General features: G+C 55.7%; 2 protein-coding genes across 2 annotated transcripts in view; one reads left to right on the forward strand and one right to left on the reverse strand.

Moving 5' to 3' along the window:
• Window positions 1-20,438, forward strand: part of LOC116157877 (uncharacterized) — a 696,771-nt gene that overhangs the window by 411,828 nt on the left and 264,505 nt on the right. The window lies entirely within an intron of this gene.
• LOC135323170 (smoothelin-like protein 2) lies at window positions 815-19,878 on the reverse strand. Its single transcript, XM_064494919.1, has 8 exons — window positions 19,780-19,878; window positions 12,591-12,750; window positions 12,005-12,414; window positions 5,434-5,524; window positions 4,862-5,104; window positions 4,114-4,189; window positions 2,985-3,167; window positions 815-1,959 (listed from the first exon to the last, which is right to left on the reverse strand). Exons 1-8 carry the CDS (start codon window positions 19,876-19,878, stop codon window positions 1,746-1,748), a joined length of 1,476 nt encoding a protein of 491 aa, XP_064350989.1. The 3' UTR covers window positions 815-1,745.

Raw genomic sequence — 20,438 nt, forward strand, 5'->3', positions numbered from 1 at the left:
GATCCTGTTTTGATTCCTCCGGGAGCAGGGGAGTCTGTGCCGAAGTTCTCTGCGTGGTCCGCGGAATCTTCAAGGGTCCTTGAGACCTTTATTCAGGGGATCCACTAACAGCAAGACAGGATGTGCCTTTCTGACTCTCATTCTTTCTGGAGTTTTCCGGAGGCCCCACCAGGTGTGACGTTACCACAGGCTGCAGAAGCAGGGGTGAGAACCCAGCCGTCTGCTATTAAGCCGGACAGGCAAGGGATTGGCAAGACTGTAAAACGAAACCACTCTTTTATGGAAAACAGGCTCATAAAAATGTTACTTGTGTTAACATGTTTTCCACAAAAGAGTCCTCTACACGTAGATTCTGTGTTTGGGGATGAGCGGAAAATAACCAGAACTGGTTCACACTATGAGCAAAGTATTATACCAGTCAGTCAGTCAGTCAGTCTCCCAGGTGGTCTGAATTCCAGCTGAAGCTTCCCTCTCCCCTCGAGCAAGCTGCCTCCTCTCTGGCCCACGGGCACTGGATGGTTCCCAAGAACTCCTCCTGGTTCAGCATATTAAGTCTCTTCAAGGTCTTCTCCCATGAGACCTGGGAGCTCCCCTCAGATGGGGACGCCACTCCCCTCGCCAGTGTCGGTCTTCTCTGAATGTTCAGGAAACAGGAACCATAGCCACGCACTGTAGGGACATTCAGGTGAGACCGTGACTGTGGAAAAGCTGTGGACACGGAAAAGCACCAGATACACATGAACTTTAACAAAGATCTGAAAAGCTAAGCATAAATATGGACACCACATACCAAAGATGAGACAAAAGTCTGAAATGAGATGCTTGTCAAAAGTATTCTGAGACTTTATTAATTCGTACCTATTGAAGAAAAAAAAAACCCTATATACAGCTATGTGCACAAAACTCGAAAGACCAGAAGCAATACATCTCTCTGGCGTGGGCCTTACCATTACTCCTTATTTAAAACACACTAGATTTCCCCATGACTTTCAAAATGACATGGTCATTGTAGAAAATTTGAAAAATAGGAGAAAGCATAAGAAGGAAAATAAAAATCACCCATAATCCCACCACTCAGAGATAACTTAACATTTTTGCTGTATCTCTTCTATGCTTAAAAAAAAAAAAACATTTTATATGTGTTTTACACGAGTGACGTCACACTAAATACAGTTTTGTGTCCTGCTTTTTTCACTTCGCATGGCATTAGGAACATCTCCCCATGACGTTACAAAGTCTTGGTGAATATGAATGCACCGGCCACTTGTTCGGCCCCACGTGAGGACTGGGCGTTCGCCCCGGGCTGGGCACCACGCTGCCTGGATGGGGAATAAATAGAAGAGACGCCAGAAAAGCAGGTGCGGGATTGCTGAGTCCACAGCACAGATGAATTCTGGGCTGATCTCCTTCCCTGGGAGGGAGTCCGGCTCCGAGCAGGATTTCCCTGCTTCACATGAGGGCTTGCTGGCAGGTTCATTCATCTGAGATCAGGCCTGGCCAAGGTCTGTGTCACGAGGCTCTGACACGAAGGTCAGCCAGGATAGGGAGCATTTCTGAACTGACAGTGTCAGTCAGTGGAAAACGCGGCTCTGCTTGCTCCCCGGCTAGTTAGTTAACTCCTTTTCAGGAGCGAGGTTAGGAGGAGTCAGGGTCCTCTAAAAAGACCCTGCTCCGAGCAGCTTTGGGCTTTCAGCTCCGTGGCTGAGCGAGGGTCAAAAAGCAAGAGCAAATGAGAAAAAGAGTAATCACCCCAGATGGCTCAGGGAACAAGAGCAGGGTAGGCGGGTGATGTCCACTGCAGCCTCTGGACGGGGCCCAGCAGCCGGGCCAGCCTGCCTCGCCTGGTAGCCGATGGTCTTGCTGCGACACCACTCGAGCAGAATCTGCTTGATGCTGCTGGTGCTGGCCACTCCGAAGCTCTGTGAGCGCTTCAGCTTTGCCCGGGTCTCGCCCTTCCCCCTGCGGAGAGAGGGCAGGCCTGCTGGGGGCTGGGGGCCAGGGGGCTGCCTCTCAGCTGCCATCTGCTCCGGGAATGTGCCCCACCAGCTCTGCTCACCCAGGGAGATGCTCTGTCGGCAGGCAACCTCCCAGCCCCACGCCCACGTCCAGGCGTGCGCCCCGTGTCCCAGCTGCACTGCGTCCACTGATGGGGTCCGGCAGGACCAGCCCCCTTCCAGCCTCCAGGCCCCCTGTGTACTTCCCACACTGGCGATCCTGCGGCAGAGGACCTGAGCCCACATGGCCCATGCCCCTGCCCTCTGCTTGGAAAACCCTCCTCGCCTCCTCCATCCCACCCTTCCTCTGAGCTCCTTCCGAGGCCGCCCTCCCTCATGGTTTCCTATTCTAGGCCCCAAAGACACTCTTTATCGGCCAAGATCAGGTTGTCTGGGTCAGTGGGACAGTTCCTGTGTCTGTCCCCCTCACCAGAGTCAGAGCCTTGGGAGCCAGGACTGGGGGGTCATTGTCTCATAGGCCTGGGCCAACCCTAAATGTAACAGGAATCAATACCACTCACTGACAGGAGGGCTGGATAAACATGCAAAGGTGGCCCTGTTTCTAATGGGGCGGGCGGTGTAGTGTGACAGGGAGCCAGTGGTACTGGGGTCTCACTGTGTCACCTCCAGCTTCTGCTGGGAATCCCAGTGACTGCCCTCTGGTCTCCCCAGTCATGCCTGGAAACTAACCTGTCCAGTTGGATGAGGGATGTGGGTGTGAGGGTGCCTGGAGTTCCCTCTTGGAATGTGGGAGAGGGGCTGGGGTCTCATCACAGCCTCCCTTCCCAAAACTGGAGCCACCTGCCCCTCAGCCGGCCCTGTAGCCAGCCCTGACCTATGTCTTGCCTGAGAGGTCACATCTTGGGGAACTGCCCTCGGGGGAACAGGACAGGGCCAGCTTTGCTCTGCCTGCCTGCCTGACCCCAGTGTGGGCTCAGGCTTTCTTTGGGGGCCCAGACTGGTCTGGGAGGGTGCTAAGAGCATCCATACTTGCCGGCTCCTGTGTCCTGCTCCCATTTCTCAAACAATGCCTTCCGGGCCTGTGCCCCCGAGGTGCGGGGCAGCGTCTGCGACCGCACCAGCTCCCGGCGACGCTCCCCCTGCCGATGGGCCTGAGTCGTGGCTGGCGGCTGTGTGGAGGGGGGCGACTGGGGTGGCGTCACCCGAGGTGGGCTGAGGAGAGACCACCGAGTCAGGAGCACAGATCTGGCCATCACTAGCTCGCACAGGCCCCGGGCCTCCACCCCACTGAATGTGAAATGAGGCAGCGGCGGGGCTACAGGCAGAGAGGAAGCACCCCTGTTCCAGCCCCCAACCGGTTCCGCAGGTGTTTGGAACTGAGCTGCTGTCTGAGGCCGGCCTAGCCAGCAGTGGGCCCCCTCTCTGCACATAATCGCCCCTCGGCAGGTGTCAATGCCTGGGGTGGGCGGGGGCGTCCTCCTGGCAGGACAAGCACCCAGAACCAGCCCCACCAGGATCAGGCCCCCTCCTCGCCACCACTAAATAAGATCCCCTCTGTTTCCCCCCTAAAACAGTTTGTCAGAAAGTCACAATTCTCCTTTTATTATTAAGAGGGGGAGAAAAAAGCCAAGCCAGCCCCCACCCAACACCCAGCTCCGATCACAGTCCAGAGGGCCTGGGGGCAGCGCATGGGGACAACCGGAGGCCAGGAGGCAGCCTGTAACACAGGGAAGCCCCCACAGACCTCCCCCAGGGTAAGGGCCTCTCCAGGTAACTCCTCAGTCCACAAGCAGGAAGCCCCCAGCTCAGAGGGAGCCTAGCCAGGATGGCTGAAGATCCATCCTGTGGGGACTGAGAAACTCTCTCCAATCTTTGGACAGACTTGCTTTGAAGGATCCTTAAAGAAACCAGCCCTCCGCCGTATTGTTCCAAACAAAACTCTCTACCAAGCTTCGCTGCCTCATTTCTCCTCTCAAACCCCACCCTGCGACACTGCTGCCTTAGTTCTCCAGAGGCACCAAGCCAAGGAAGGTGCCTCCTCCTGGGGTTGGCACTGGGAGCTCCGTGCAGGGGCCGGGGTAGCCTGGGTCCAAGGCCAAGGCCAGACACTTCCTGGGGAGTGACGACCCTGCCACCGGGAACAGGGGCCCTGACTCGCCTGTTATCGTTCCTGCTGGCCGTCACCCCCCCATAGCCAGAGCTGGACAAAGTCCGTGGGAGGGAAGAGTTCTTCTCTGCGGGACAAAGGGAGGGAGAGAAATAACAAACCCTGGCCTTGGGGAGGGCCACCACTGCCTGCCTCCCATCCTTTGACCCCACCCTGAGCTAGTCACCCAGCATCACTCTGGGCACTGGCAGGACCTCTGGGCTAAGCTGACCCTGCCTGGGCCAACAGTTGAGGAGAAAGGATGCTGGAACATAGAGCAATGACATAAAAGAGGTCCTTTACAGTACTCCTCACTGCATTTGAGAGCACAGAGCCCAGGGCCTCCTGTGCTGCATATCCAGTAGATACCATGTTACCAAGCCCTCATTCTGGAAATCCACAAAGCCCGACCCCAGGACACACCCTGGGGCCTGATCACAGGTCCAAGACAGCCCCAGGGGGACCATGCCAGGTTTGTTACACACAAAGTGTGCAGGGCAGGCGGCCACCTTCTAACCACAGCCTTGATCTGCAGTAAAAGCCATGGTCGTACCCCGCAGGATGAGGCTACTTCACAGCAGCTCTGGGAGAGGAGCCGGGAAAGATGGGCCCCATCTGATGGAGCAGGCGAGCTGGGGACGGGGGTGGCAGTGACAAGCACAGTGGGTAGGGCCCGGCCCCAGGATTTCTGAGTCTCCTGCAAACCACCCCCAGCCCCTGACCTCCCTCCCATTTTGAGGTCATGGTCTCCTGCTCCTACCACTGGGACTGGGAGTCCAGGATGTGCTGGCCTCGCTGAGGCTTGAGCTGAGGCCCCCCAGGATGGCAGCAGACGTGGGCGAGAGAGTTGTGGCTGAGGTCTCCCCAGAGAACTTCTCGGAGACTCGTGTGATGGCCGTGACTGGCTGGTGAGGCTGCCGCAAAGAGAGGCTCACAGGTCGAGGCTTGAGGGGCTCTGGTGTTGGGATGGTTTGGGCGGCTTCGGGGGGCCCATCACCCGGACCTGAAACAGGTGACCAGCAGGGGTCGGGGGGTTTCAGCCATGGCATTGACAGGGGCCTCAGAACCACCCAGGAGGACTCCAGCCTCTGTGAACTCTCCTCTCACCTCCTCCAGGAAGGCCTCCCTGATCACTCCTGCCTCCCTGATCTCCCCCTACTGGGGAAGTCTCACTGCTCCAACCAGAGGTGATGCCTGCTCCAACATTCCCTAATAGAGAGTTCAAGAAATAGTTGCCTGTCAGTCCACTCTCTACCCTGCTCAGTGCTTGGACAATTCCCCAGTCCCTGCGGGTATTCCTCCAGCCAGCCCTCCTGGGCCATCAGCCCCCACCTGCCCCAGGCTGGTGCCCGTTCTCCACGATGTACGAGTTTGAGGTTCTCCTCATCTCCGCCTCGCTGGCTTCGTCATGGTGATCCACACTCTACAGAGAGACAAACACCGCGGAGGCCCAGTCAGCCGGGGCCAGCTGCCCACCCCGAAATCACTTCCCAAAGCTCCCCCTGGTTCGAGCAGGGCAAATGCTTCTGAGAGAGACAGACCCCAGGAGGTATGGTGATGGGCCAGGGTCACCCAGGAGGCTAGGGGGACTCAGCCCCAGCAGTTGAGCCCCCGAGATCCTGGAGGCAAATGGCTCCACTGGACACATTCCAGACCCCCAAGATGCTAGGGACAAAAGTCAAGACAGAGTTCCAAAGGACTGTTCAAGGTGGCCCTACCCGTCCCCAAGGCTGGACCGGGTGACGGGGGCTGGGAGAGCCTGGCCCCTGCTCGTGCCAGGGGCTGCCTGTGTGGGAGCAGCCTAACCCAGCGACACATGGTCTTTCTGGGCCAACAATGGGCCTTGGAGCCAGCCCAATGGGGAAGCCTTACCATTGGATGCAGGGTCACAAGATTTGCCTGGATGTCCAGAGTACTGGGGCCTGACTGGCTCCTTGAGGCCCCTCCATCCCCTCTGGGCTGCAGCGGTGGGGAGTGTCATGCAGAGAGAGAGCCCAGACCAAGGGCCAGCAGGGGAACCCGCCATCCAGGCTGTGCTGCCGGCCCCTCCTGGGTCTCAGTTTCCCTGTTTGAGATAAGGGAGTAGGCTAAAAAAGCATCTACCACTTCAACCCCTTTTCTGGCCATGCCACTTAAACCAACATGCTCTGTCCTCCCAGGTAGGTGCTACCACACCCATTTTACAGATGGGACCCGAGGGCTCAGAAAGGGGATGTGTGCTGTCCAAGGTTACACAGTGAGCAGCAGCTGAGATGAGGCCAGGAGGGACATTATCCTCAACCTTGGCCCTGCCTTTCTCACAGTGAAGGAGGGTGGAGGGCTCAGAGCATCTGTGAGGCTGGTGGGTCGGCCTGGCAAGAGGGGTACAGGGGCAGACGCCTATAAGGGGCTCTACCAAGAGCCCACAACGGGTGGCTTGAGAGGTTGGCCATACCTCTCCTTAGATGGCCACACATCTCCAGATGGGTCCCCTTGTCTGCTAGGTTCCCAAATGACAAAAGCCCATCCCTGGCCCCCGACGGCTCATCCATGCCACCCTACCCATCCATGGGGGAATCAGTCTGGCGGGGGAGCCAGCACCTTGAGCAGGCGGCGAAAGGCTAGCATGAGGGCGCACGCCTGAGACAGACTTCACCCAGCCCAGGGGGTCAGAGAGAGCCTCCCAGAAGCAGCGGGGCTGAGCCAGCCTGGAGTGAGCCAGGCAGACCAGGAGTGGAAGCCATGCCCCGCAGAGAGACTAGTGTCTGCCAGAGACATCAAGGCACAAAGCATTCAGATCCAGTGGCTAGAGAAGCAGTACACAGTCCAAGGTGCCAGCCGGGAGAACTCGGACATGACTCCTTGGACAAGAAGGAACTGAAGGTCATCAGTTCTGGGTTTTAGGAACATCCTTCAGAAGCCAGTGAGACAGTGGCATGGAAGGGGGTGACCAGATGGCCAGGTACCTCCCTACTCCTGGGTAGGGACCCAGGGAGGAGAGATGGGGCAGTGAAGGAGTGGAGGGCAAAAGGGATTCCAAGGTTTGCAGGGAGTAAGTGAATGTGGAGGAGGGGGAGACATCACACCTCTTCTAGGCAGGGGCTTTGGGCCTGGCTGACGTGACCTGGGGGGGTGGGGTTGGTGGGAACTGCAGCCATGAGGCGCGGGGAAGAGGTCTGAGGGACTCTCCCTGATGGAAGAGGTAGGACAACGTTTACAGGCTGAGAGAAAGGCTCCAGCAGGGGGAGGGACACTCGGAGAGGTTGGGACCCTGGGGAGAAAGGAGAGGACGGGACTTGAGCCCGGGGAGAGACTGGGCTTGGAGAGGAGGTGACCATTCAACTTCCAATTCAGAAGGACGGAGCGGGAAGGGCTAGGCTCACTGGCAGGAACAGTGGAGAAGTTGAGGGCGGCCATCTCCTTGTGCCTCAGAGTGTGGAGGGCACCCCTAGAGCCACAACGAGCCTAACCTGAAGCCAGCTCAGCAGAAGGAGGAGAAACAGCCAGCCTATCCTGAATCCCGGACCCCACCTGTCACCAGGCTCTCAGCTCTGGGGGCCGTGTCCCCCTCCACCCCCCCATACTCTGGTCCGACAGGTTCCACAGGTCTACACAGGGGCCTGGAGAGATGGGCTGATGGTGAAACCATTTTCCCAGGAATGTGGGTCTCTCTGGGGGACGCCTGCCCATGCACGTTGCAGGCCCCTCACCTCCCAGGATGCCCCAGGGGACCAGAAGCCACAATCAGACAGGAAGTAGGTTCTGGACCAGGTGGATTCCTGCCAAGGGGTCTCCAGCAAAGCAGGAGGGAAAGGGGATGGGGGCTGAGTCATGCTGGGAGGCTGGAGTCCCAGGTTCCCCCTGCCCCTCCCTCCCCCCTCCCCCGCCCCGGGACTGGAACTCCTGCTCACCTAAGGAAGGGGCTCTACCCACGCCTCAGACCAAAGGGCTGTTCAGAGACCACCCTCCAACCCACCACACAAGCCTGGGGGTCACCACTAACCTTACGCCATGACTAAAGGCAGCAGCAGAGTCAGGTTGGGGTTTCTCTGTCCACAAAGCACTCATGCCTTCCAAGAGCAGAAAGGACAACTCAAGACAAAGTTGTGAGGCCGAGGGAGTGGGGTGGGGAGAGTGGGGTAACCACCCCAGCGCGACCTGAGCCTCAAACCACAGAGCTGGGCTGGGCCGTGGTCCCCAAGCCCACCCACAGGGCCCCCAGCTCCTTCCTTCCCTTCAGCCACAGGGAAGGGAACCAGGGGAGGGGACCTCTGTGTGCTGGGGCCAAGATAAAATCACTGGAGAGCCCAGAGGACGGGATGGGTCCTGGGGAGCTGGCTCGAGCACCTCCAAGATCTGGGCTTTGTTTTAAGAAGGGGGAGGCTTCCAGGAGGGAGCCCAAGCCTGGGAATGTCAGGAAGAGAGACTGGGGATGGGTAAGTCCGAGTTCAGTGACCCTCTCCCTGGGGAAGTTTGCATACACTGCTGTGAGGGCAGGAATCTTAGTTTGGGCATCCCTGGTGCTGCCAGACCCCACGCGGGCTCGTGCATGGACAGGGGAGCGTCTGTGTGCCCAGCACAGCCCCCGACGTGTGTGCGGCCAGAGTCCCCAGCCTGAGCCCCAGCCTGAGCCCCAACCTCGGCTGCCCCACCCTCTGCCTCCTCCACCCTCTGCCTCCTCCCGGCTCACACCATGGTTTTAAGGACTCATTTCAAACTTCTCCCCAAAGCATTTAGCACTCTTATCACACAGTGTGTCTGGGAAAGGAAGGCAGATAAGGCAAGTCTGGTTTCTTTCACGGTCAGACCTCGACGCTGCTTCTGCCAGTCACTCCTGAGAGGCTCCACTGCCTCTGACATGGGGACCTGGTGGCTCCTGCTCAGCCGAGGGACATTTCCAGGCCTGGCCTCAGGCTGCTACCATCCACTGAAGGTCCCCAGCCAGCTCCCTCCACTAGCCAGACCCCCGCTGTGGCTCCGTGGACACGCTTACAAGCCGACATGGCTGATGTCACCGTTATAGCCACCCAGCCCGCGCAGCACAAGGGGCAAAGCAGGGCAGGGCCAGTCCCCCTTAGAGACGAGGAAACTGAGGTCCAACTGAGAGATGTCCCCAAGGCCTCACAGAAAATGCAACAAAAGCAGTTCCTGTTTGCTCCAGGGTCTCAGGCCTCCTACAGGGAGTCCTCCCTGATTTCTCCCACCCTCTCGCTCCTCCCGGAGCCTCCCTTGCTAGTCACTGCCTAGCAAGCTCAAGGTCTGCCCACACAGAAGCAGATTACTAGATCAACTCATTCTGCATTGACCCCAAGGCATACACATAGGTTGAGTATGCCCCACCTCCAAACCCGGCAGTCCCGTTTGAATCAGAAGGAAACAAAAGGGTCTCAGCAAAGGGTCTCTAAGTCTCATTGCTGGTTACAGAGGGGCAGTGTAACACCAGCCCCCGCAATGCCTGACGACCACCAGCACTGGCTCTCGTGTGTGGATGAGACCCTCACACCCAGACCCCCTGGGGGCACAGACACAGGCGTATGAGAGGTCAGACAGCCCCGGCACCCAGCTGTGACTGTCCAGTCTTGCCCCGGAGCCCCGATTCCTTGTTCACAATCCAGTGTCCGATCACAAGCTGCCAGGCACAGCCCACGAGCAAGAACATGTGGATAACTCTGTGCAGCACCCCTCACTGCCAGAAACTGGCTGCGAGCCCGTGCCCGCACCCCTGAGAGGTGGGCTGCAAGAGAAGTGGGGAGCAGTGCCTCTGGTCGGGCGGGGGAAGCGGCCTCAGGCCCAGGGAGCTGGTGCTCAGGGGCTGCAGAGTGTCCGTCCGACCCCACTGGACACCTTGAGCGTCCTCCACCCGCAGTGCTCAACTACGCCTGCTGTCCCTCCTCCTCCCAGGCCTTCTGAAATCCAGAACCTACTCCCCAGCCGTGTCTCACTCCTCAACCTCCAGCGGGCTGCAGCATTCCTGCTGACCCCCAATCTCTTCTTCCTGAAGGGGTCCCCTCTCTCGATGTCTAAGAATGGGCTTTCCAGAGCCTCTGAGCTCCCTGGCAGCTCCTCAGCCTCTGCCCAGGGCTCCTGACTCACCGTCTCCTGCACAGCTGCCCGGAAGGCCTCACCTGATCTTGCTTCAACCACCAGCTCTGGCCTGATATCTCCCTAACCTCTGGCCTTGGCTACTCTCAGCCCACCAGATCTGTGACTCCATCTGCTCCAGGACAGCTTCACCTGGATGTCCCACAGCCCCACACCCTCAGCACAACCCAGATGGAAACTGGCATCTCCACCAGATCTGTGCCCCAGTAGTCCCCCGGCAGGGCTTCGCTCTCTGCCCCCCTGCTCATATCCAAAGACCATCTCACCCTGATGATTCCCCCTTGGAGATCTCCGTCCAAGGCACCCCAGCTCTCCCGCTCCCCAGCGCTGCTCCTGCTATGGCCGTCCTCTCTTCTTGGACCATCACAACTAAGTCCCCCTATCTCCAGCCACCCTCCAACCTGCCATCCATCCTTGAGGGCGCTTGTCGGATACAAGGAGGACCCTGTCTGTCCCCTGCCCAGTGCCCCACTATCCCCATAACCCAGAGAACTAGCTTACCCCACATTGGCCAATTCCCACTGAAAAACTGTTAGACGACTGAAGACACATCTCTCACACGAACGCGTGGATTCGTGTACGTATACGTATTCATGTGTGACTCCAAGAGTAGTTTTCTAAAACTTGGACAGCTGCCTCCACATGCAGATGAGACCTCCACCCCAAAGCAAAGCCCAACTCCCTGGCCCAGCATCCGGGGGCCTTTACAACTCGCTCTTCCACTCTCATACCCACCAGGGTCCCTCTGGTCAGTGAGTCCTTTCAGGCCCTTAGAGGCTCTAGGCACAGCCCCCTACACCCGCCCCTGCACTAGCAGCAGCAGACCCTAAACCTCCAGCACAAAGCCGGCCTGAGACGCCCACTAGGACGGGACTGCTGTCCGGCTGCCTGCACTGCTGCTACGGCTTGGTCTGGGCCATCTCCCACCCAGGCTGGGACATCCAGGGGCAAGGGCTAATCTGATCCCCCTCCTCCTGGTCCCTTGAGGTGCAGCCCAGCCTACACAAGGACTCTGCGTGTGTGATGGATTGAACCAAGGAGGGACAGCAGGTGCAGGCTACCCAGACCCTGGAAACCCAAGCCCAGGGCACATGCCTGGGCAGGGTGGAAAATCCCACCTAAGGGCCACTGCACACACCATGGGAACATTCTAACCTGCCACTCCAGGAGGCCCCACGCTCAGGGGAGTGACTGGTCCACACCGGCCTCTGCCCCACCCCCACGCGGTGTGGGCCTCTGGCCGGTCACTGACCCCAGAAATCTAGACTGCCCACGGCTCTTTCCCCCTGGTTCCCCTGTCTCTTCTTTCACGGTAAGGATTTACCCCTGCAAGTTTCCAAATGCCCGGCTGCACCCCAACAGACTGCATTCTCCTCCGCTCAACACACAGAAGGGCTTGAGTTCTCAATCCAGGTTAATCAATAACTCAAGCCGTCAGAGTTCAGTGAAGCGGCAACGCGGGGAGCGCGTGAATGGAGGAGGGGGGTGAAGGGTTGCCGACCATTCCAAGACACAGGCCCGGGCAGTGTCGAACAGAGAGGGGCAGCACTTCAGCGCCCAAGCCCTTAGTGCCAAGGCACAGTGGAGAGAGGGGAACAGAACAGGGCACGCCTGCAAAGAAGGGAGGGGCCCGAGACAGGTGCAGAGGGCAGGCTAAGCCGGTTTCTCCGAATGATGGCCGGACCCCCACAACCGAGTCGCAGCGGCGGGTGGCGGGACAGCCCCGGCACCGGCACGCACTCCGGACCTAGCGGCGGCGGGGGTCGCGGAGTCCCCCTTCCCCGGCGCCTGAGCACAGACGCCCGCGCTCCCCGAGGCTCACCTGGCCGCGGCCGGACAGCGAGAAGGTGGCGTGGCTGGCGAAGCGCGCGGTGCCCAGGCGGGGCGCACGGTCTGGGACGCCGGGGGCGGGCGGAGGGCTCGGCGTGCCGGGCGCGGGGGTCAGCCCGGTCGCCAAGCCCAGCGCCTCCACCTGGCGCGTCAAGCGCTCGAGTTGCGTCTGCAGCCGCTGGTTGTCGCGCTGCAGCTCGGCCACCGTGCGCGCCAGCGGCCCGGCCAGGCGCAGCGCCTCGGCCACGCGCTGCTCCATGCCGCGCTGCAGCCCCTGCATGTCCTCGTGCAGCGCGCGAACCGCGCCCTCTAGCGCCGCCTCGTAGCGGCCCAGCGCCTCGCGCACCGTGCGCGCCTCCTCGGGGTCGGGGGCCGGCTCCACGGCCGAGCCGGCGGGCGGGTCTCAAGGAGAGCGGGTCTGGCCCAGTGAGCAGCCGAGCTCTGCAGCTCCGAACCGCGACTGGCCTCCCAGGGCTGGGTTCGCCGGAGGGGCGGTGGGAGGGGCGGGCAGAGGCCGGGGCGAGCCCGGCGAGCCCCGGGAATGGGCTCCGCTTGGGGGCGGGGCCTGGGGGCGGGGCCTGGCGGCTCGGGGTCACCCCCAACCCCAGCCCCTGTGACCCACGCGATGCGGCGAGGAGGAGTGTCGTCAGTGGCGCCGGAGGAGAAGAGCTCGCCCAGCCTCTCGTCTCCCTCGGTGCGGAGCTCAGGGGGAGGGCCGAGGCGGAGACCCCCTTGACCCTGGAGAAGCAGTGTGCGACATGTGGGAGGGACTGCGGGCCATCAGAGGAAGGCCTCGACCCCCAAGTGGACTTGATTTAGGAGACAGCGGACGTGGGTTATGCGTTCCCACGGGGCTCTGACGCTCAGGGCCCAGGAACTACTGGCGGTAGGGATCCCCCACTGCTCTGGGGGACCTGAGAGCGGCAGCAGTAACCCCCAGAACTGTCACCCTGTGCACATGACTGCCCGCTCTAAGCCGTGGACACGGCCCTCACAAGCACATACTTACGTGTGGCATCTTGGCCTGGAATTTCTTGTACCTAAGGGAGAGTGAGACAGGTGGTGAAGTCTCTCCTTGTCTCTGCAATTATGCACTCTCCCCTCCCAGCCCCACTCTGTGTAACAAGATTCCTGTGTCCTTCCTGCCAGTGGTCACGGGGCTCCGAGCTCACTGAGTGGCCCCTGTTGGGGCATCCACAAGTGACTGAGGTCAGAGAAGAGAAGGTGTGCTTAGGACCGAATCTCCAAATTCTTGGGTCAGAGACCATGGGACTAATCACCTCTCTCCCTCCATCAGAGTCTCCGTCCCTGGCCTGTAACCACAGGCCAGGGCTCCCACCTCGATTCCCTCTCAACACCCCTTTCATGCTGGAACCCAGATATTCCTCCCTTCCATACCCCCCAACCTCCATACATCACGAGAAAGGGAGGAGTGAAAATAGCTTTTGCTTCGGAATGACAGAACGATGGGCAAAGGTGCTGTCTGACCTCACTTACATTGTAAAGTTGATTTGAAATAAAAAATGGGAGCATCTCCTCCTTCTTTGTGCAAAAAGCCTTTCCTGATTAGCCTTCTCCTTCCCAGGCCTGGCCCACTTGAAGGAGGGCTAGTGGCTGGGCAGGCACAGCCTGGTGGCAGGGGAACGAGAGGCCTGAAAGACTTGTTTCTGTCACACTAGGCTTCCCAAGATGTTTGCAGCCACAGACCTCCTGGACTGGCCTGCTCTACCCCAGAGGAGCTGGATCTACCTAACAGATGCTGAACGCCAATCCCCCCTCTCTCCCTGCTCCACAGGGACAGGAAGGAACTCTGGGTTACCTAATCCAAGGAGCCTTCCAGCAATTATTTCATGAGAAAGTCAAATGCCAAAAGGCGTGCATGTGTGTGTGTGTGTGTGTGTGTGTGTGTGTGTGTGTGTGTGTGTGTGTGTGTGTGTGTGTGTGTGTGTGTGTGTTTGTAAGTAGCTCTCTGCACACGGTGAGCCAGACTGCTCCCTGCATTCTTTCTCTGGGTGGAATCTTTGATAGAGACTAGGAGAGAGGCTTCTGCTACAGCTTCTGCCCCAAGTAGCACTCAGCCCCTCCAGGTCTGAGCACGGGAGCCTGGAGTTCGGAGACCCTGGTCTCTGCCAGGAAAGCCCAGCCACTTCCTTTGCAGAACCTGAGGAATGGCCAGGTGGGGAAGTTTGGGAGGGACTGAACAGCCTGGTCCCTGGCCCCATGGCCGATGTGCACCTGGGCCTGTGCCTGGTCCAGCAGCATAGAGGGGAGTGGGGGCAGGCAGGGGTCTGGCCTTCTCTCCCAGCTTCCCGGAGAAGGAAGGCTGGTGTGTCTCTAGGGTGGGAACCCTAACGGTTGATAGATCCTAGAGACTAGCTGCCCAGGATCCACCCACACTCTCCCACCTCAGGCAGGTTATCTGGTCTCTCCTGATGTACCATGACGACATCTGGGAGGGGCTGGGCAGGGCTCCATCTGTGACTGGCAAGGGCAGAGATGGGGCTTGCAGTGGGTTTTGGGCAGACAGTACCAGAATCATACCATCCCCCTTGGCTTCTCTGACTGCTGACAGTCAGACCACTGAGTCAGTAGCTGGAGATGAGCCTAGGAGAGGAGAGATGAACCAGGAGTGGGAGGAAGAGGGGCAGAGGGGCAGGGAGAGAAGGAGGGAGGGCAGAGGGGGTGATGCTGAGGTGGGGAGGGTGTGATCGACGACCAGTGCTACCCAAGAGCTGGCTCCACGCCACCTGGGGGGAGGCTGCAGCTTGCCCCAGGCCCCAGGGGCTCCTCTCAGCCATCCCCTCAAGGCCCCTCCTCCAACCCTCCCCCAGCTCCTGCCAGGTACCAGACTGTGGAGGAGGTGAGGGCTGATGGACCCTGCTGAACTCCCTCCATATTCACCAGCCCTCATGTCAGCAGGCTATCGAGGCCGACCTCCCACTGAGTCCCAGGGGCTCTGGCACCCACCCTTCCAGCTTCCCTTCCCCTGGCTGTGACCTGTCCACCACCTGCTGGTCCCTTGATCTGCTGTGCTGCTGGGCTGGAAGTGGAATATGGGACAAGGCTTCCTGAGTCCCCTGCCGTCACCTCACGCAGTCAAATCCTTGCCAGGCCCAAACCATGAAGCCAGGAGGTGAGATGGGGAAACGGAGGCCCCGGGAGGGACAGGGACAGGCCCGAGGCCACAAGTAAGGTCCGCAAAGACAGGACCAGAACCCAGGGCCCTGCCTCTAGTCCCAGCACCCCTCTGGGGGCAGCAGTCAAATCCAGCCAAGTCTGGGCAGCTCCTCCTGCTCCCAGTTTGCCTGGAGGCTCCAGTTCCCTGGAACTGCTCCTCAGAACTCTTCAGAACCCCCTCCAGGCCCTCCGGCACTGCCACCAGAGGACCATCCCTCCTCCTGCCAGTCCTGACTGCCCTCCCACCCCCTCAGCTTCTCCTCCCCAGGGACCTTCCTGAGTGGCTGTTCTTTCCCTCACCCTTTAACCGTGGTCCCCAGGGCTCTGATCTGGGCCTGACCCCTTTCACCCGCAGACCCTTTCTGGGTGGTGTCACCCACCCCCTCCTCCATACTGATGACTCCTGCTTCTCCATCCCCAGCCCAGCCCCTCTCCATATACTATAATTTCATGTGCACAACGTTAAGAGTACAGACATATGGGGGGAAAAAACCCACATAATATACCACTATACACATACACTAGGGTGGCTACATTAAAAAAAAAAAAAAGCCAACAATACTATGTGTTGCCAGGAATATAGAGCAACTGGAACTTTAATTCATTGCTGGTGGGAATGCAAAATGATAGTCACTCTGGAAAATAATTTGGTAGTTTTTTTTTTTAAATCAAGTTAACCATACACTTACAATATGACCCAGAAATTCCACTCTTCGATACTTATTTAAGAGGAATAAAAGCACATATCCACACAGAGACGTGTATACACGTTTATAGCCGCTATATTCATAATGATAAAAATTTGGAAACCTAATTCTAGCATTGGGTGAATAAGTAAACTGTAGTGTCTAGATAAAATGAACACTACTCAGTGATAAAGAGAAAAATTAGTAATACAAGCAAAGATATGAATGGTTCGCAAAGACTATACTAAGTGAGAGAAATCAGATATGAATGAGTGTATGTTGTGTGATTCCATTTATAATATGTAAATCCTTAAAACACGATTCCTTTGGAGAAGGAAAACGGATCAGGATAGAAATCAGATTGGTGGTTGCTAAGGGCCAGAGGTAAGAGGTGAGGCAAAGGACACAACGAACCATTTTAGTCGACAGACATGTTCTTTATCCTGATTGTGGTGCTGGTAAGTGGTGGTAGATAGTAACATTGGTGAATTTTACTTCATGTAAATTTTATCTTAATGAATCTGATTTTAAAAATAGATTGCATGACAGACTTGCTGGCTACCACTGGTCTTGACAGTAAAGTGAAGGCAGTTTGCTGCACTGGAAACTGGTTCCCCTAAAATCTGTTGGGAGGAAAAGACGTGTGACTGTTTGCTGTGTACCAGACATGAGCTGTGGCAGAGGAAGCGGCATAGAGCGTGATAAAACCTGGCCAAGGGCGCCACCTGGAGGGCAGCTGAGGCCTTAGCAGCAGGAAGCTGAAGCCTAGGCTGCCTGTGAGTGTAGGGGAGGTCAGACCAAGGGACTCACCTGTGGTGAGAGACCCCAATAATGGTGTGGGCTAGCAGATTTGGGAAGAACTTACAAAAGGGCCCCACTAGGTGAGGAGTCAGCTTTATACACATACCAGACCCGGCGAGATGCTGTGGTACTAGGGCTCATGGCACCAGTCAGAATAAGACCTTTCTTGCCCCTTTCCTCCCCTTCTCCCCAGCGTCAGCTCTGGAGGAAGGAAAATCAGCCTAGTGAGTGAGAAAGAGAGTCTCAGGGTGTATGAGCAGTAGGGGAGGGGAAATAGGAGTTTATCTCACACACACACACACACACACACACACACACACACACACACACTCACTCACACTTTTTCCTGTTGCATACGGCCTATCCAAAATAGATCAGGTATGGAGATCCCTTAAAAAACTAAAAATAGACTTACCCTATGATCCAACAATCCCACTCCTGGGCATATATCTGGAGGGACCTCTAATTTGAAAAGACACATACACCCCAATGTTCATAGCAGCACTATATACAATAGCCAAGACATGGAAGCAGCCTAAATGTCCATCAACAGATGACTGGATAAGGAAGTTGTGGTATATTTATACAATGGAATACTACTCAGCCATAAAAAACCAAGTAACACCATTTACAGCAACATGGATGGACCTGGAGATTATCATACAGTACACTGTATGTATCATTACTTACAGTGAAGGAAGCCAGAAAGAGAAAAAAAAAAATACCACCTGATATCGCTTATACATGGAATCTAAAAAAATGACACAAATGAACTTATTCACAAAACAGAGAGACTCACAGACATAGGAAACAAACTTATGGTGACCAGGGGAGATGGAGTGGGGGTGGAGGGATAAAAGGGAGTTCTGGATTTGCAGATACCATCTACTATATATAAAATAGATAAACACCAAGGGCCTACTGTATAGCACAAGGAACTATATTGACTACCTTGTGATAGCCTATAATGAAAAAGATTATGAAAAGGAATATATATATATATATATATATATATATATATATATATATATGAATTACTATGCTGTACACCAGAAATCAATACATTGTAAATCAACTATTCTTCAATTAAGTTAATAAATAAACAAAAAGCATATGCAGAGTCAAGAAACAAAACAAAAAAAAACAGATGGGGAAGGTACAAGGGAGACGTTTTCCTCAAATAAACTTTAAATTATTTTTTGGGTTGTACTTTTTTGCATTTTTAATTGTGGTAAAACATAACATAAAATTTACCATTTTAACCGTTTTTAAATGTATAATTCCGTGGCACCAAGTACACGTTATAACATTGTTATAAATCCATTTCTAGAAGATTTTCATCATCCCTAGTGGAAACTCCATGCCCACCAAACAATAACTCCCCATTAGCCCCGGCCCCCCACCCCTGGCAAGCACTATTCTATCCTCCATCTCCATTAATTTGACCATTCTGTATATTCTTTAAAATTGCAATTACTGAAATGAGACTTTTAGAACTTGAAGTGACCTAGGAATTTTTTTGCCAAAGAAGAGTGTCCAAAAAACCCCGTCTCTGTATTCAATTCAAAAGGGTGATAATGAACCACCCCCACAGAACAAGTCTGAATGAAGACTGGGAGGCAAAAATCAAGCTTCCTTATGATGGTCCCCTGTGGGCAGTACTGGATCAACCTCACACTCACAAACAAGGGGCTTCTTTTACTCATAGGAGGAGAGATCTAGAGATACACAGGCCAGGCGAGAAGATGTTTGCAAATAACATAGCCAATAGGGGTTGGTACCTGAAATATACACAGAACTCATCCAACTTAGTATCAAAAAAGTAAACAACCCAGTTTAAAAATGGACAGAGGATCTGAATAAACATTTGCCCAAAGAAGACACACAGATGGCCAACAGGCACATGAAAAGATGCTCGACATCTCTAATCATCAGGACAATGCAAATCAAAACCACAACGAGATACCACCTCACGCCTGTTACAATGGCTATGATCATAAAGACAAGAAACAACCAGTGTTGGCAAGGATGGAGAGGAACGGGAACTTCCACGCACCATTCGTGGGAATGTAAAATGGTGTAGCCACTATAGAGGTTCCTCAAAAAAACCCTAAAAATGGAACCACCATATGATCCAGCAATTCCACTTCTGGGTGTTTACCGGAAGAAAACAAAAACAGTAATTCAAAAAGATATATACACCCCTATATTCATTGCAGCATTATTTACAATAACCCAGACACTGACACAAACCAAGTGCCCATCAACAGATGATTGGTTTGAGAAGATGCAGCGCACACGCTCGCACGCACGCACACACACACACACACAATGGAATCCTATTCAGCCATAAAAAAAAGAGTGAAATCTTGCCGCTTGTGACAACATAGATGGACCTAGAGGGTATTATGCTAAGTGAAATAAGTCAGACAGAGGGAGACAAATACTTACACGTGGAATCTAAAAAACAAAACAGAAACAGTGTCATAGATATAGAGAACAAACGGGTGACTGCCAGAGGGGAGGAGAGTGGAAGAATGGACAAAACAGGTGAAAGGGATTAAGAGGCACAGATTTCCTGCTATAAAAGAAATAATTCATGGGATGTAATGTACAGCGGGTCCTAGGGAAGCACAGATGGAAAACCACTCACCTTATCCACTGTCCTCATTGTACAAGATGGGAAGACTGAGGCTTGGGAAGCAGCAGGGGTGGGCACCCAGCGGTCTGGGGCAGAGGTGGCAGTGCTCACAGGCTCCAGCCCTTACAGAGAGCTCTCCTGTCCAGCAAGAGCGCTTTACAATTTCTAATGCGTTCTCACTGACAGGATCTCAAACAGTGAAACTAGGGCCTCTCCCCCGCCCCCACCTCCGAGCCAGTCCCACCAAAGCCCCATCTCTAGGGGCTCAGCAAGGACGTGGCGCTTCTGGGCGTGGGGCCCGGCAGGGTGACGGTGGTGGCCACTCGAACCCCATGGAGGTTGTTACAATTTCCAGGACCTGGGTTGATCACTCTGTTCGGACTGGATGAGACCTCACCTCATCTGGACTCCTTAATGGGCCCGGCAGGTGAGCAGAACCCCAGTCGGTGACAGGTGCCTCACCTGAACCGGACAACAGCAACACGGGACAAAGGCCTTAACAGGTGAGCGGAGCCCGGTCGACAGGAGGTGGAAGCAGCGGGCCTGCCGGTGCTTGCTCATCGTTTCTGCTGGGTCTTGATCTCAGAAGATAGAAATGGTAGCATAACAGACCACGTTTGGCCAGTGAGAAGTGCCCAGCACCCCCTGGTTAGATTTACTGTCCGCTTAGAGAAGGCCTGTGTACATAAAATGAAAAAGGTGCTTGCGACGTTCCCCACCCCCCCCCCGAATTTTCAAAAGAAAACTTGCTACATCGAGGCCTTCTAGGTGTAAAGAAGCTGCCCACGTAGGATGAAGTCGAGGTAGAAAATTGCACTTTGTGTAAGTGGCCATTTGCTATTTTTTTTAAAGAATCATAGAAAAGAAGTGTCTTCTGGAAATGACTTTTCAAAAACAAAAAACTGCCTTTTTATTGTCAATTTGCCTGGGGTAACGGTTTACACTTTGGTTTGATCACAGCCCTACTTTCCTCCTGCGCTGGGAAATTCAGAGGAATTGGCCCCAGTCATTTGGTGGCCTACAGCTCAAGGCGGCCCTGGGGAGTCAGAATGTGTTTCCTGGTCATAAACACCAGACAGGACATGCCAGGCTCTCGTGGGTGTTTCTGCAAAAACCTGGGT

This window comes from Camelus dromedarius, chromosome 16 (genome assembly GCF_036321535.1).
Source record: "Camelus dromedarius isolate mCamDro1 chromosome 16, mCamDro1.pat, whole genome shotgun sequence".
Lineage (NCBI taxonomy): Eukaryota > Metazoa > Chordata > Mammalia > Artiodactyla > Camelidae > Camelus > Camelus dromedarius.